Source organism: Carcharodon carcharias, chromosome 12 (genome assembly GCF_017639515.1).
Source record: "Carcharodon carcharias isolate sCarCar2 chromosome 12, sCarCar2.pri, whole genome shotgun sequence".
Lineage (NCBI taxonomy): Eukaryota > Metazoa > Chordata > Chondrichthyes > Lamniformes > Lamnidae > Carcharodon > Carcharodon carcharias.
The window spans coordinates 85,496,209-85,510,931 of record NC_054478.1 but is presented as its reverse complement, the minus strand read 5'-3'; the positions used below and the strand labels follow the sequence as shown (position 1 = coordinate 85,510,931).

Genomic DNA, 14,723 nt, shown 5'->3' with positions numbered 1-14,723 from the left:
TATCATACAACACCATCTCTGTTCACACTCTGGATCTGTTTCCTGGCCCATAATATGGCCTCTCATCTCCCGGTTAGATTAGTAACCTATTTTGTATTATATTTCTCACAGAGATGTAAAATGTGTGCCAGAACCTGAGCATAACAAAACACTGCATTTCAATGGGTTTACTTTGTTAAGTGTTGATATAAAAATCCACGTTGACTCTGAAGACATACCAAATATTCTTCTTCCAGCCAACTGACTCCACAGAAAACCAAACTTGAACCAGAAAGGGTGTTGTGATATGATGAGACAAAGGCTGGAATTTTCCACCTGCTTTGGCGTCGATGGTAGAGCACAAGCACATGCAGGGCGTGGGGGGAGGGAAGCGGCCATGCATTAGGGAAACCTTGTATTCAGTGAACATTCTTCCGCAGCTGAGACAATGCAGGGAGCTGCTACATTGACATGCTTGGAGTCAGGCCTCTAGCTTAATCAAGGCCTCTGCTCAATCAAGCAACACAGAGGCATGAAAGTGCCACCAAATGCTCCTGAATTTTTCACCCCTTGGCTGCATACTGCAAATTAATGAGTGTTTTAGGGGGCTGCAGAACAGTTGGACAACTGGGCAAGTTGTACAGTCTCCTTGCAAAGGCTGGCCATGGAACAGTCACTGGTGGAGACGCTCACAGCCCCTTGCAATATCTTCATTAAGGTTTGGACCAGTATCCATTATGGTTCAAGCTAACAATGCAGCCTTGCAGTGCAATTTAGGAGAATGCCTGCGCCTGAGCTGAGGGCACAGCATGCGGTCCAATGGCCGAAGCTGCCGCAGATCGGTCAGGTGGAGTGGTGCAGAGGTGGGTGGAGTTTCAATCAGCTACGTAGCACACTAAACTCTGGCCAGCCAAATGATGGCCAGCCCTCTCCAGGATGCATTAAGGGACCTTCAGACTTAATCAAGAGAGGTCCTTAGGACATCCATGCTAACCCACACATCTCTCTCTTTCATCCTGCAGGAGGAGTACATCGGGACCGTGGAGTCTGGTGAGCTAGTTGTATGCCTCATGGCTTACAGGGAACAGAGACGAAGGAGAAGAGAGCAACAGAGGCATCTGGCTGGGCAGAGGGGGGAGCAGCACCCTCAAGAAGGGGCGGCTGGGGCTTGCACACGTGCTGCTGAGGAGCCACAGCGAGCTGTCGCTGGTCGGTGCCTAGCTAGACCCAATGTATACAGATGGTGCTTGTCATTCCTGCAGGTGACCGGGAACCAGTGTCGGTGAAGACTGCCCATGTCTAGGGAACTGGTCAGTCACATATGCCACCTGCTGCAGGATTTGGCACCTTGGGGTCATGAAGGGCATCCATTGCCAGTGGCCGTGAAAGTGACCACGATGCTCAATTTTTATGCCAATAACTCCTTCCAGGGCTCCACAGATGACCTCTGTGGGATCTTGAAAGCCTGCACACACAAGTGCATCCAGGAGGTCACGGACACCGAAGGCACGCAACTTTGTGTATTTCCACCAGGATCAGGCAAGTCAGGAAGCAAGAGCGCTGGGATTTGCGCATATTTCAGGTTTCCCATAGGTGCAGGGTGCTATCGACTGCTTAAATCTCTGTGGCAGCATACGGTCAACTACGTCAACCGCAAGGGCTTCCACTCGCTGAATGTTCAGCTTGTGTGCGATCGCAGCAAATGCACCCTGCATATCTGAACACGATTCCCTGGGAATGTCCACAGCTCCTACGTTCTCAGTAGGTCTCAGATCCCTAACATCTTCAGGGTCCATTGAGGCTGCAGGGATGGCTCCTCGAGACAAGAGCTACTCACAGAGGACGTGGCTGATGATGCCCGTGTGGCGGCCTCAGACTGCAGCAGAGAGAAGATACAGCAAGGTTCATGCTGCAACTCGCACTTTGGCGGAGCAAAGCATTGGGATATTGAAGATGAGGTTCCGGCACCTGGACTGGTCTGGTGGAGCCCTGCAATACAGGCCACAGAGGGTGTCACATATCGTTGTTGCCTACTGTACCCTTCACAACCTGGCGCTGCAATGGACGGAGGAACAGCACATCTCCTCCAATGAGGAAGACGACTATGGGGATGAGGGTGAAAAGGTCCTCGAAAGCGAGGATGATGAGTATGAGGCCATCACGTTGTCCCGACAAGGCAGGTGTGCTCAGGCGAGCCTCATAGCTGCTAGATTTGTGGAGGATGTTGACGATATGCAGTGAGGAGACACCATAGATCCTCACATTACATCTGTGAACATTTGACTCCTGTCTGGCTGATGGCAGCACACCCTCTGTGACAAGGCTCCTGTCATGGAGATGCAGCAGATGCCCATAGTCCCTACATTCCAAGAGGATGATGATGACATGCAGTAGAGACACTTCATATATCCTCACATAGCTTATGTGAATGTCTGACTCCTGTCTGGCTGAGAGCAGCTCGCTTGCATTCTGTGAACAGGGTCATATCATGGATATGCAGCGGGGAAAATTTAACTTCTCCTGATCCTGTGGCATCCTTTGTGAGCTGATCCTTCAGGACCACACTGTCACCGGACCCAGATGCTGATGAGGTGGGAGGCCAGCCACATCTCAAAGGTGCTGGAAGCACACAGAGAGTGATGGAACTCTGTGCAGCCAGCCCATGATATTCTGGCAGCAATGATAAGCCCCATTGAGGTGCAGACATGACTGATGTGATCAGTGACAGTGAAAGACCACCATCAGTGTGCTGGGAAGAATGCACAAAGCACAGGGGCTGAGACTGAGATGCCTGCCTTTATCTTGTGCAGGGACCAAGATTTCACTTCAGACTGACACAAACACTGCTCATCATAACAAGGAACCATAAACAGGGTGATATTGTTGGGAGTTTATTTACAATAGTCAACATTATGTACGTGTTTAACGCCCATGCCCACGCAGTGAAACTACATTTTCTTAACCTACCTACATCTTGGTGCTCCCTGACATCCACAACAGAGAGGTGGAGGCAGCCTATCGACTGCTACACCCTGTCTGTGATTACCTTGATAGGCGTCCTCTGGAGGGCCCCAGCCTGCTTTCGGGGTCCTGACCTGTGGAGCTGGAGCTGCTGGGGTCACAGGAAGAGGGGATTCGGATGGGCTGGATACTCTCGGAGTCACCTGGATGGATGGCCCCGGAGTGTGCATCTGCTGATCCTCCTCCCTATGGGTGCCCAAGGCCCCCTGACTGACTCCGTGAGGAGAAGGGGAAGCTGAAGTGAGATGGAGCTGCCTGCGTCCCTCTTGCTATGACACTGTTGGAAGCCAACTATGGTGGCATTGTTGGAGTTCAGCCTGCGCAGCAGTGCAGGACCAATGTCCTGACCAAGGTCTCCATGGTGACCTTGGTGCATTGGCATGCTGGAGCTATCACCTCAGCCTGAGGGCCAGGCGGACTCCTCCATCATGCCTTGCAACCTGAGGAGTGCAGCAGACATCCCTTCCTGATGTTCCCAAGCTTGCCTTTACAGCTCCAGCAATTGAGGTATGACCGAGTCCAGAGGCTCATCATCTGACTTGGACTCAGCAGATTTCTGGCCTCCACAGTCCTCCGAATGCTGGAAACCTGTAAAGACCCTCCTGCCGCCTGCTATGGATCAGAAAGTGCAATGCGCTCACCAGATTGTGACCCCGAGGCTACTCTAAAGCTAGGTCCCACTGAGGTGTGTCTCTCTGCGCTGATGGAGGGTGTGGGTGAGCGCTGTGATGGGACTTCAATGATGGTGTCATCAGATTCTTCTTCCGAGGTGTCTTCTGGGCTTGAGTTAGGGACCTGAGTTGCGGTCCCCTTGGCTGCTTCCCAGATGCGCCTGCGAAAACAAGGAGAGATAATTAGTGCATGGCAGGGGACTGCAGAACAGGGGAACTGACTCACAGCATGAGTGTCTGATGGATGTTGCGCACTGGATCCTTACTTGGTTGAGCGCCACCGACCTCACCCTCAGCACAGGAACGGTCTAGATCATCGCCGGCCAGCTGGATGGTTCTATTTTCAAAGTCTGTGAGGACCTTGATGTCAGGCGTTCCTTCACCAGTCTACGGCCTCTCGTTTTGTTGTGTGCCAGTTTGTCCTGCACGAAGACAGGTGGAGAGCGTAAGCAGGACGCCTGTCAGGCCGATGAGAAGGCATGTGTGTGTAGTGAGTGGTGCCATGGACGGAATGAGGACACGATCTGCAGGGTAGATGTAGGAGTGTGTGAGAGAGTGAATGGTGGTGTCCCTTGAACTGGCAGTGAGTGAGATCCCTGTGGATATGTGATGGGCTTGTGAGTGTCTGTGTTGAGAGTGATGAGAAGAGTGACTTGGAACGGAGGAGATCATTCATCCTCTTTCAGCACTGGGTGGCTGTCCTCTTTTGAAGGGCATTGGTGCTGACCACCACTGCCACCGCCACCCATGCTGGATTGGTAACCTTGCTTGCTGGTCTTGACCCAGAGCAGCAATAGAGGACTTCATGGCAGAGCCTCCACTGCATTCAGTAGGCGTCGAGGGCGGCATCGCTAAATTTGGGAGCAGAATGTTTCCTCCCTTTGGCAGCCATCAGTTGTCAGCGGCTTCCTATCTTTTGAAGAATGCTAGCCCAGTGAGGGGCGGCCTTTAAATATGGCACCCAATTTATCGAAGGCCTGAGGTGATGGCGGGGCAGGCGAATTGGCCGTTGCTCTCACTTGAAGCTCCGTGGATCCTTTGCGCCCCCAGTAAAATTTAGAAACCTCCTCAAAATAGCATTCATTTGGCTTCTTAACAAGCTTGATTTTTCTGCATGCTGCTTTGCATGCTCCCAGCCCCGCCGGTCAGCAGGTTAAAAAGTCCTTTCTCCCGCCTGCTACCGCACTTAGTGAAAATCTGGGACAATGCCATCCATAGAAAATTAAATTCTTCAAGCCTACATGTATCACCGTGCCATAGCACTAAGTTTAGCATTACACTTCCTTTGGTATTTGAAAAAAAGTCTGCCAAAGAACACTTTGAAATTCCCTACTATTTCAGAGATAAAGGAGATGGTGTAGTGGTATTGTTGCTGGACTAGTAATCCAGAAACCGGCCATCCTTACCTGTCTGGACTACATGTGACTCCAGACCCACAGCAATGTGGTTGACTCTTAAATGTCCTCTAAACTGGGGCAACTAGGGATGGGTAATATTTGTTGGCCTAGCCTGTGACGCCCACATCCTATGAATGAATAAGAAAAAGAAATGAAAATGAATCTTGCCACACATCAGAAAAAACACTAAATCGTGCTCTGCATTTTGAGATTATAACTTCAAATATAACTATTGAGATTAACATTTTAAATTAAATCTTTTCAGTAACAATTAATCATTAATAATCAAGTAAATAATTTGTTTTGGCTACAGTTAGTGGTGATAAAATTTAATTTGACAGCAAAGTCTTTTTATAATTAATCCTGGAACAGAAATGATGAAGTAAAGGAATAATGAGCATGAAACATGTTTTGATGACTTAGGCTGTAAATCCACATTTTTCCCTATGTATTTATTGGTAACTAATTTAACTTCAAGATGGTTCATAAACTATAATGGTACAAATTTGCTGTCAAAATTATGGCATGTGGTAAATGGCAAATGCCACAGCAACCTCAGGCAAGGCATGATATGTGATTGAATGTGGAAATCTAGAAGTTTCTGTTGGGGATGCACTGCTCTGTTGTTAGCTTTGTGAGAAATTGCATCTTGCTATTGGCCAATGCATTGAGTGGCATGAAGTCCATGTACTTGCGCTGTAAATATGAAACAAACTCACCACAGAAAGGGCAAGATGTTACGAGTTGCTGCGGTTCCCTCCCCCCCAGTGGAAAGGTCGCTAGAGAACTCAACCCGGTCCAGTGGCTCAAGGCAAGTCCTGCCTCTGAGAACTGCTGGCCAGTCAAATGGCCAACAGCTCACTGGTCCCAGCAATGCTACCGGGAGCGATGGCAATGCCAGTCCCAGAGAAAATCATCGCTAGAGCCATAGAGAGGGAAGATGGGGTGGGGGGGTGGTGGTTCTAGGCGGGACCAGCTGGGAGACCCCATTAAGGGAGGGAAGGTATGTGGGGAGCTGGGGTGCCCAGGCTTGGTACCTTGGAGGAAGGTGGAAACCTGTGGCATCAGGGCCAGACCTCAGAGTGGGGGGGTTGGGGGGTGCCGGGGGCCATAAAGGATGCACCCTTCTTTCCTGAATGTAGCCCCAGTAGTGGGGCCAGAACTTGCTCCTTCCTCCACCCACTGTGGCGGATGGGAAGAGGCCCTTAAGTTGTTGGCCATTAATTGGCCACTTAAGAGCTTCAATTGGCCAAAGGGTGGGTGAACAACCCAACACCTCCCCCCACTGTATGTGGAATTACGGTGGAGTAGGCACTGGAAAAGTCATCCATGGCATCATGCCAAATGTCACCCCCACACCTGCCTGTCAACCTGCCCCCAGGGGAGCATAATATTCTGCCCAAAGTTAAAGTGAAAGTTCAAGTCTATGGACCCTTTTAAAGATGTGGTAAGTGTTTATTACTGCCAGTTAACTGCCCTGGCATTGAATATTAACTGTTACAAGTATGGAGGACCAATTCTTCAGCTTTTAGCTATTTTTAAACAGTGATTTTTAAAATGTGAAATTTTTAATTTAAGAACTTTTTTACTCTTCCTTTCTGGCTCCCCTTTTCTCTTGCTTTGTGCATTCTCACTTTTCCTCTCTTTTTGTACCTGATTTGACATTGAATTTTCCATTTTAAATTACCACCTTTTTCAGACCTTGCAGTCTTTATTTTTGAATACTTTAATCTGATGGATTAAGGCAACACTTGCCTGTTCAGGCTGAGTGCCTTCCTGTTTCTATCTCACACTCCCAGGACAATATATTATTGACATTATATTGGCGAGGGAATATCTAACTTACAAAAGGCTCTATTCATTTATGGTCACAGGAATTTTCGGGTCGATAAAAATCAGCCCAGCAGGCCAGCAAACTGGCTGCATTATCGTCAAGGCATTTGCAAACAAATTTTGAAATATTTTGTTGAACCTCTGTTCCATTTTAAACAGCTGGCATTATGTTATGTCCAATGTCATGGGCAGAATTTAATGAGGGGATTTTGGACCTGGCATCCGCACCATCTCCGGGGATTCTGAGGGTCTTAAGTCCCTAATTGGCAGCAGGAACCCTGCCACAGGGGATCCTGGATTCACAGGAAACATGAACTTCCAGGACTTCCCCAATTGGGTGGAATTCCCACCTCAGAAGCTGCTGGCCAATCAGAGACTGGCAACTTTCCATTGCAGGCAGCGCCACTAGAGTATTACTGGTACCAAAAGGGGTATCAGAGGCAAGGACAAGGGCAGGTGGCTCTCATCAAAATCAATGCCCCCTCCCATCCTCACCCCAATTCCTGATGTTGGATCCCTCGGTCAGGCAGAGAGTGCCTTTTAATGAGGGACCCTCCTACTAGGCTACAAGCAAGCTTTCCTGCTCTGGACTTAAATTGGGAGGGGTGGCAGGGAGGCAGCAATGTCCCCACCCTGCACTGTCCTACCTGATCAAATGACCTCCCCTGCCTCAGAACTCACCTCTGGGGGGGTGGGGGTGACATTAAATTCCACCCAGTGGAAACTAAAACAAAATCACTTGAATCAAGTAGTAGTTAAAATTGTTATTTGTTTCTAATATATACTTTAATGATGTTTTAACTCTTTTTTCCCCCTCATACAGGGGCACAATATCTTTGCAAGTCTATCCTCCAGGGTGTACAGTGACATCATGCAGCTTTTGAAACAATCAATACTAGCAACAGATCTGACGCTTTACTTTGAGTAGGTTTCAATCCACTTTTGTATTTCAATACAACAATCATGTCTCTGTTTATCTGAAAAGAATCCTACTGTTATATAAGATGCCCTTGGCAGAAGTTATAATATTTATCGATTTCATGCGGTCTTGGGTGTTGCATAGAGTTGGTTGAGAATGCAGCAGGCTGTTGCCCCCACTTGTTCCTATAGCTCATACAGAAATCCTTGATTTCAACTGATGAGTTAAAATTAGCTTTTGAAGGAACACAACAAGAATTTAACAGCCTTTATTTTGATCAGATGTTGGGATCAGTGTTTCCACACAAATCCAAAGCCTAGTACAATTTTCAACATTTCAATGCAACCAACATTTTTGAAATTATAAAATAACATTAAAAAATATAGATTTTGAAATGGAAATAATTGAGAAACTGTGAGTGTGCATATATTTACAATATTTGGATTAATATAAATTTAAAATATTTTAATCTTGTAAATGAAATTAATTCAATTTAGCAAACAGTACTAAAAACAGCAGTGCTGTTTTATTCTTCCTCTTAATATACAGGGACATTTGGGAATAGGTATTGACTTTGTATAACAACCTGTTTTACATTGATCCCGATTTTATTTGCATTGACTTCAGTGGAAGTGAAAAATGGAACAGATGTGCTTGCTGCTATTCAGTACCACTTGTTTTATACAGTCAGAGTCAAGACCTATCCCCTGGATCTGTACACAGACTATTAATGGTTACAGAATAGTTTCAGATGTTAAACTCAAACTCTTCTGATTAAAAAAGTGAGAGGTTATGTGAAATTTCTTTACAAAAAGGATGCTGGAGCCTCGTAAGCTTTGTCACAGGGGATAATTGAGGCAGACACCATAAGGAAAGGATAGAGAAAAAATTGAAATTGAGGAAGAGACAGGACTGAGAGGAGAGAGCAAGGCACCAGTATTATCTTTTGATTGCACTAACAAAGAGGCAGTGCAGAGACAATGGGCCAAATGTGTAAATCTCCATGACTCGAATGACTGATAGTGTGCTAAACTGAACTATTAATTTGTGTAGAGTGAAAGGCAAAAGAGGAGAAACTTTTACATCACTTTATCCATGGTGCTACATTAACTTTTACACCAATTAACACTGATCATCAAATTATAGAATGATACAGCACAGAAGGATGTCATGTGGTCAGTCATGCCTGTGTCAACTCTTTGGCAGATCAATCCAATTAATCTCTCTCCTCTGCTTTTTCCTCATGCCCCTGTAGCACAAACCTATGAACTAGGAGCAGGAGAAGGCCACTCAGCACTTCAAGGCTACTCTGCCATTCAATAAGATCATGGCTGATCTAATTGTAACCTCCCGCCTACTCCCGATAACCTTTCACCCCCTTCTTAATCAAGAATCTATCTAGTGCTGTCTTAAAAATATTTAAAGAGTCTGCTTTCACTGCCTTTTGAGGAAGAGAGTTCCAAAGACTCACGACCCTCAGAGAAAAAATTTCTCCTCATCTCTGTCTTAAATGAGCCACCCCTTATTTTTAAACCGTGACCCCTAGTTCTAGATTCTTCCACAAAAGGAAACATTCTCTCCACATCCACTCTGTCAAGACCCCTCATGTTCTTAAAGGTTTCGTTAAAGTCACCTCTTACTCTTCTAAACTCCAGGGGATACAAGCCTAGCCTGTCCAACCTTTCCCCATAAGACAACCTGCCCATTCCCCAGCCTAGTAAACCTTCTCAGAACTGCTTCTAATGCATTTACATCTTTCCTTAAATAAGGAGACCAATACTGTACACAGTAGTTAGATTGCTTCTATCACATTTTCAAGCAGTGCATTTCAGATCACAACATATCACTGTTTTATTTTTATGGTTCCTCATGTCACCTCTGGTTCTCTGCCAATTATCTTAAGTCTGTGTCCTCTTGTTACTGACCCTTCTGTCACTGGAAACAGTTTCTCCTTATTTACTGTATCAAAATCTCCTATCTAAACTCTCTCCTGAACTCTTCTGTCAAATCTCCTCGTAACCTTCTCTGCTCTTGGGAGAATAACCCCACCTTCGTTAGTCTCTCCACATGACTAAAGCCTCTCACTCTGGTACCATTCTCCTCTGCACTCTCTCTAAAGTCTTAACATTCTTCTAAACAGTGGTGCCCAGAACTGAACCATACTACTCCAGCTAAAGGCCTAACCAGTAATTTTATAAAGGTTTAGTATAACATCCTTGCTTATCTATTCTATTCTTCTATTAATAAAGCCAAGGGTCTCAAATACTTTTTAAACACAATATGAGGTATTAAAATTAATGAAGGAATCAGTTGAAAGGCATGCAAACAGATTCTGAAAAGGCACATCTTGGGTTGTATGTTGGGTGTCAATTTTCCATTAGTCAACTGAACTAGTTTTAAACATATATTACGTGGCAATTCTAGAACATGAACATCTGCAGCAGACTCCAACCTTTAAAAGTTGAATGCAAGTTCTTCCTTAAGCACAAAAGTGGGATGTTTTTAAAATGACTAAATTCACAAACAAAGCAAACACTTGTAAAATTGTGGCCTATTATAGGTATTACAAGGTCAAAGTTGATCATAATAGTACCTCATTAGCACAGAGTAAGTCAGGGACATCCCACTGTGAAGGGAGAAATGCAAAGCAAGACTAAATAAAAAAAAGGTTAAAAGGATAATGACTCTATTCACTTCAGCTGAACTTTCACAGATGTGATTGTTGTACAAATCTTGGGGGGTTACTGCATTTTCACATTTTTACAGATACAGGACTCTATTGCAAAATTCAGTTGACTAAACCTTTACAGTACATTTATTAGTTAAACTAAATTCAAAACCCAAAGGTGCTCAAATTGAACCAAATATCCAAATTAGCCCTCAGGTATTTTGGCCAGAATTTTACAGGCCCCGAGTCGACAGAATTGGAGGTGGTGGGACTGGTAATCTAGCAGGAGAACAGACCGGAATGGAACCCAGACGTGTTCCTGATGCCAGTCAATTATTCTGGAGATGGCTGGATGGTGGGTTGGGAGCATGCAATTTTACTGGGGGCGCAAAGGATCCAAGGAGCTTCAGCGGCAAGGCGGTGAGAGGTCAGAAATAGTGGTTGGTGGCTAGAGGTGGAAGCCAATGAGAACAGCAGTGTTTTGGCACAGGGATGGTGAAAGGTAATAAAACACCAGAAAGGAGAAGCTGGGGGTACTGCAAAGTGCACACACACACATTGGAGGCAGATTATCGCAAGGGTACCTCTGTGGTGCAACTCATGCATGGTCTCTCATAGCCCAGCTGCACTTGCCATTCTGTGTCAGTTTCACAGTCCTGCATTTCACCACTGGGAGGCCTTCTGCAAGGCGCCAATAAAACATGAGAAGAAGTTGACACGCTTTAGTATTTGCAATGCAGCGATCAGTGCTGAATGACCAGGACATCTGCTGTGAGGCAACTGTGCATTTCGCTGTGAATGCTGGTGCCTGGCAATGCCCACTTTCTGAGTTGTCAGCCTCTTCTCGCACTCCATTGGTGCCTTTTGTGATATCCAAGGCTGTGAGCTTTGTATAACAAGATCAACTCGCCTTGTCAGATCACAACAGGTCATTGAATCACTTTGGAAACTGCAATCATGTTCACATAAATGCCCTGGGGCTGCTGATTTCCTCTGTGACTTCCAACCATGCTTTCTCAGTGGGGCTTGCTGGCTTCTTCCTCCCATCAACTGGGCAATACTTCTCTCCATGCCCTTTCCACCTGAAATTTGGGAGCCACTCTTCCTCTAATTGCAGCCATTCGTTGAAAACCTTTGACCAGTCTCCTATGTGCTTTTCTGTGTGACACCTTTAAACCAAGTGCTGCTGTCCCTTTAAATATGGGTCTGCATTTCAGCAGCTCGGACTTCCTACTCGCACCCACCCACCAAAGGGAGTCAGTCATTAATTAGATGCAAGCAGCAAAGTCTGGCCCCAGATCCCATCTCCTGCCTAAGCTGTCATGTGACCCAATTTGAGCCCTGATGTCAGGACATCCTCTCTTCTGGTCAAATTCAGCCCTTTGAGTCAGTTTGGCTTATTCCTTTAAACACGTTGCAGCATTCAGGCATTAAGAGATGTCATATACATTTGTGTTCTAGTTTTCCTATCCCAACATGTTTTTTTTAAATAAGATCAATTTTCTCCTCTCCCAAATGCCTTAACAGACATACAGTTTGTCTATTCACAGTCCTCAGGTAACCATCCACATATTTCTGAACAGAATACTCTGATTTCAGGTATGGATGTCAATATTCGTGCTATTTGAAAAATGGACATGGAAAGTCTGCTTCTGCAGTATGACACTAATTGTCACCAGGTTGACCACATTTTTCTGATCGAGTATCTAAACAAAGGCTATGCGTGTGTGAAACAATTATACTTGCCCAAATGTAAAATAAGTCATTTCATGCATGGACATATCCTTGCTACTGATGTTCTCAGAGTCTTTTTTTAAATGCCCAGGTCTATATTGGTGTATGTAAAATCTACCCACTCTCATTATTTCACTGGAAGCCAATTCAAAACAGCACTGGTACAACCCTTGGAGTTAAAATTATAGGCATTAACTCAGCAGTTGATGTGCTGATAAAGAACAGCCAGGTTTTTGTGGCAACAGGGAATTCTCACTGATTGATTTCATGGGATGGTTATTTGTTCAGACCTTTTGATTGCTTTTCCAGATGTGATCTATTAGTGTTTGTTTGTAAGGAGGTTTTCTAAAGTGATCATATAATTTAATCCTAAAGTATTCAAATACAAGGAATCAATTTATGTTTGATCTGAGGAGAAACAAAACAATTTCCATTTGCCAAAGTTATAAATTCAACCAGATTCCTCCAGAGAAATGGGTTAAACTGCAACTTTAACTTCAAAGGCTTTTACGTTTTATGGGTGGATTATCAAGTCTGCAAGTATTTCCATTGTTTTTATGTTTATAAAATTCTAAATAAGCATAACTGGAGCACATAACAGAAGTAATGAGGATTTATTGCCATTTGGTTTGCCAATATCCATAAAATTAATTTATGAGCTTTACATTATTAAAAAGTGAGCTGGCCATACTTTGGCTGCAGAGGCTTTTGATACAGTAACAATAAGACTTTTTTTAAACAAACTAAAGACAATGTTTATCAAGGTTCAGTCATGGTTGTTAATTAGTAATTAGCTAAAAGAATGGAAGCAAAAGGTAGTAGTAAGGGCTTAGTCAACATTAGGGAAGAATTAATTAGTATATCTCCCCTGCCCCTGCCAGTTGATCTGCTCTGGTACCTCTCCTGTTCCTTATAGACATAAGTGACCAATTTGCTCTGTCAATGAAAGTCAAATTTGCAAATGACACCAAGGTGGATGGGGGCGGGTGAAGACTCTGGGCTCAGAGAAGATAATCTAGATCATGAAAAAATACTCAAAAATATTTTCAATTGGGCTGATATGTGCAGATGAAGTTCCATGTGGGTAAAAGCAAGTTTTGGAAGTAAAAACAGGAGGGATCCTTCATTGGTTGGGTAGCACTTGTCGGGATTGAAACTGATTAACTACAGTAGTGTAGAAATCAATGGTTAAAAAAAAAAACTGGTGAGGTATAAAACAGGCTGCCAATTTGCTCTGAGCCTCTCACACACTCATGGCAATGACCAATTTCTCCAGGTTGCGACAGAAATTGAGGGATATTAATTGAATTATTTCTCATCCTATCAAAATAGTACCTAGCAGCAGAAAACGAAACAAATAGAATGCTGAATTATATTGCCAAATCAGTGGAATTCAACTTCTTTAGAGGATGTGCTAAAGCAGCTCAGTGCTTTCATCAAACCACACTGATGCTACATTCACTTCTGATCACTGTGACATAAAGACACCATCCAAGCCCAGTCACAGTAAAAAGGAGAGCAACATGATTGATCCCTGGTGATGAGCTATAAAGGAACAATTTGAAAAACCAGAGCCTTTCAGCTTTGAAAAGAGACATCTCTTTGGAACCTTATAGAGGAATAAAATGCTTAATGAGATAGACCCTAAACAATATTTTCAGATACTGCAGCGCAACAAGACAAGATGGCATAAACTCCAACTTATGAATGGCAAATGTGGGCAGATGTCAGAAAATATTTTTTTATATAATAGATAATCAACATGTTGATGGGTTGCGAGAAAGAGTAATAAGGTCAATTAACTGAACCCATTTAAGCAATAGCTGTGTGCTGTAATAGAAAGATATACTGCAGGTAATGTAGAAATGTGAGATAAAATTGGCTAAAGGGCCTCTTGCAACAGAATAAAAATAGTTGCAGTAGGTGATTGAAGCCTAATCACTTTTTTTCTCAGTCTAAACCTTGCTCGTAAAAAGCCAAACTGATCAGGAAATTTGGATAGTTTTATTCAGCCTGCTTCTAAAAGCTAAGGTTTAAATGTTGAAGTCAAGTAATGGTTTACCACTTTAAAAAAAGGTATTGAAGTTCCACTCTGCTGAAAATTGCCAACTTCTCCTTGCATAGGCTTCTGCTATGGTAATGTTCTTCCAACTGGAACTAATTACAGCAGTATCAGTTCTGGCAGTCTATTCCCAAGACAATTCCTTCTAAAATCCACCTCACTTAAAAGTGATCCTTGCATAAAGCTCCAGCCTGCCCTATTACTGCCACATGTCATTCATTAGCATGAACAGACATTCTGCCTATTAGCATGCTTTCCCTCCAAAGAAAAGAAATAATATATTTGAATTTAGTGTTGCTTTGCTATAGCATGGCCAAGAGAAAATGCATGATAATGCGATTCCCAGCATTCTGTTTAAATATCTATTTATGCTGGATTTATTCTACATTCCATTTGTTTTCTGTATCAATGTGTATTTAAAAAGGCATCAATTAACTTC

General features: G+C 44.1%; 1 protein-coding gene across 1 annotated transcript in view; it reads left to right on the top strand.

Annotated features, from left to right (window-relative positions):
* pde11a (phosphodiesterase 11a) overlaps positions 1–14,723 on the top strand; it is a 390,201-nt gene that overhangs the window by 310,890 nt on the left and 64,588 nt on the right. Inside the window, exon 15 of the mRNA XM_041200136.1 lies at positions 7,725–7,825. Within this exon, the coding sequence (XP_041056070.1) occupies positions 7,725–7,825 (101 nt within the window). The remainder of the gene's footprint in view (positions 1–7,724; positions 7,826–14,723) is intronic.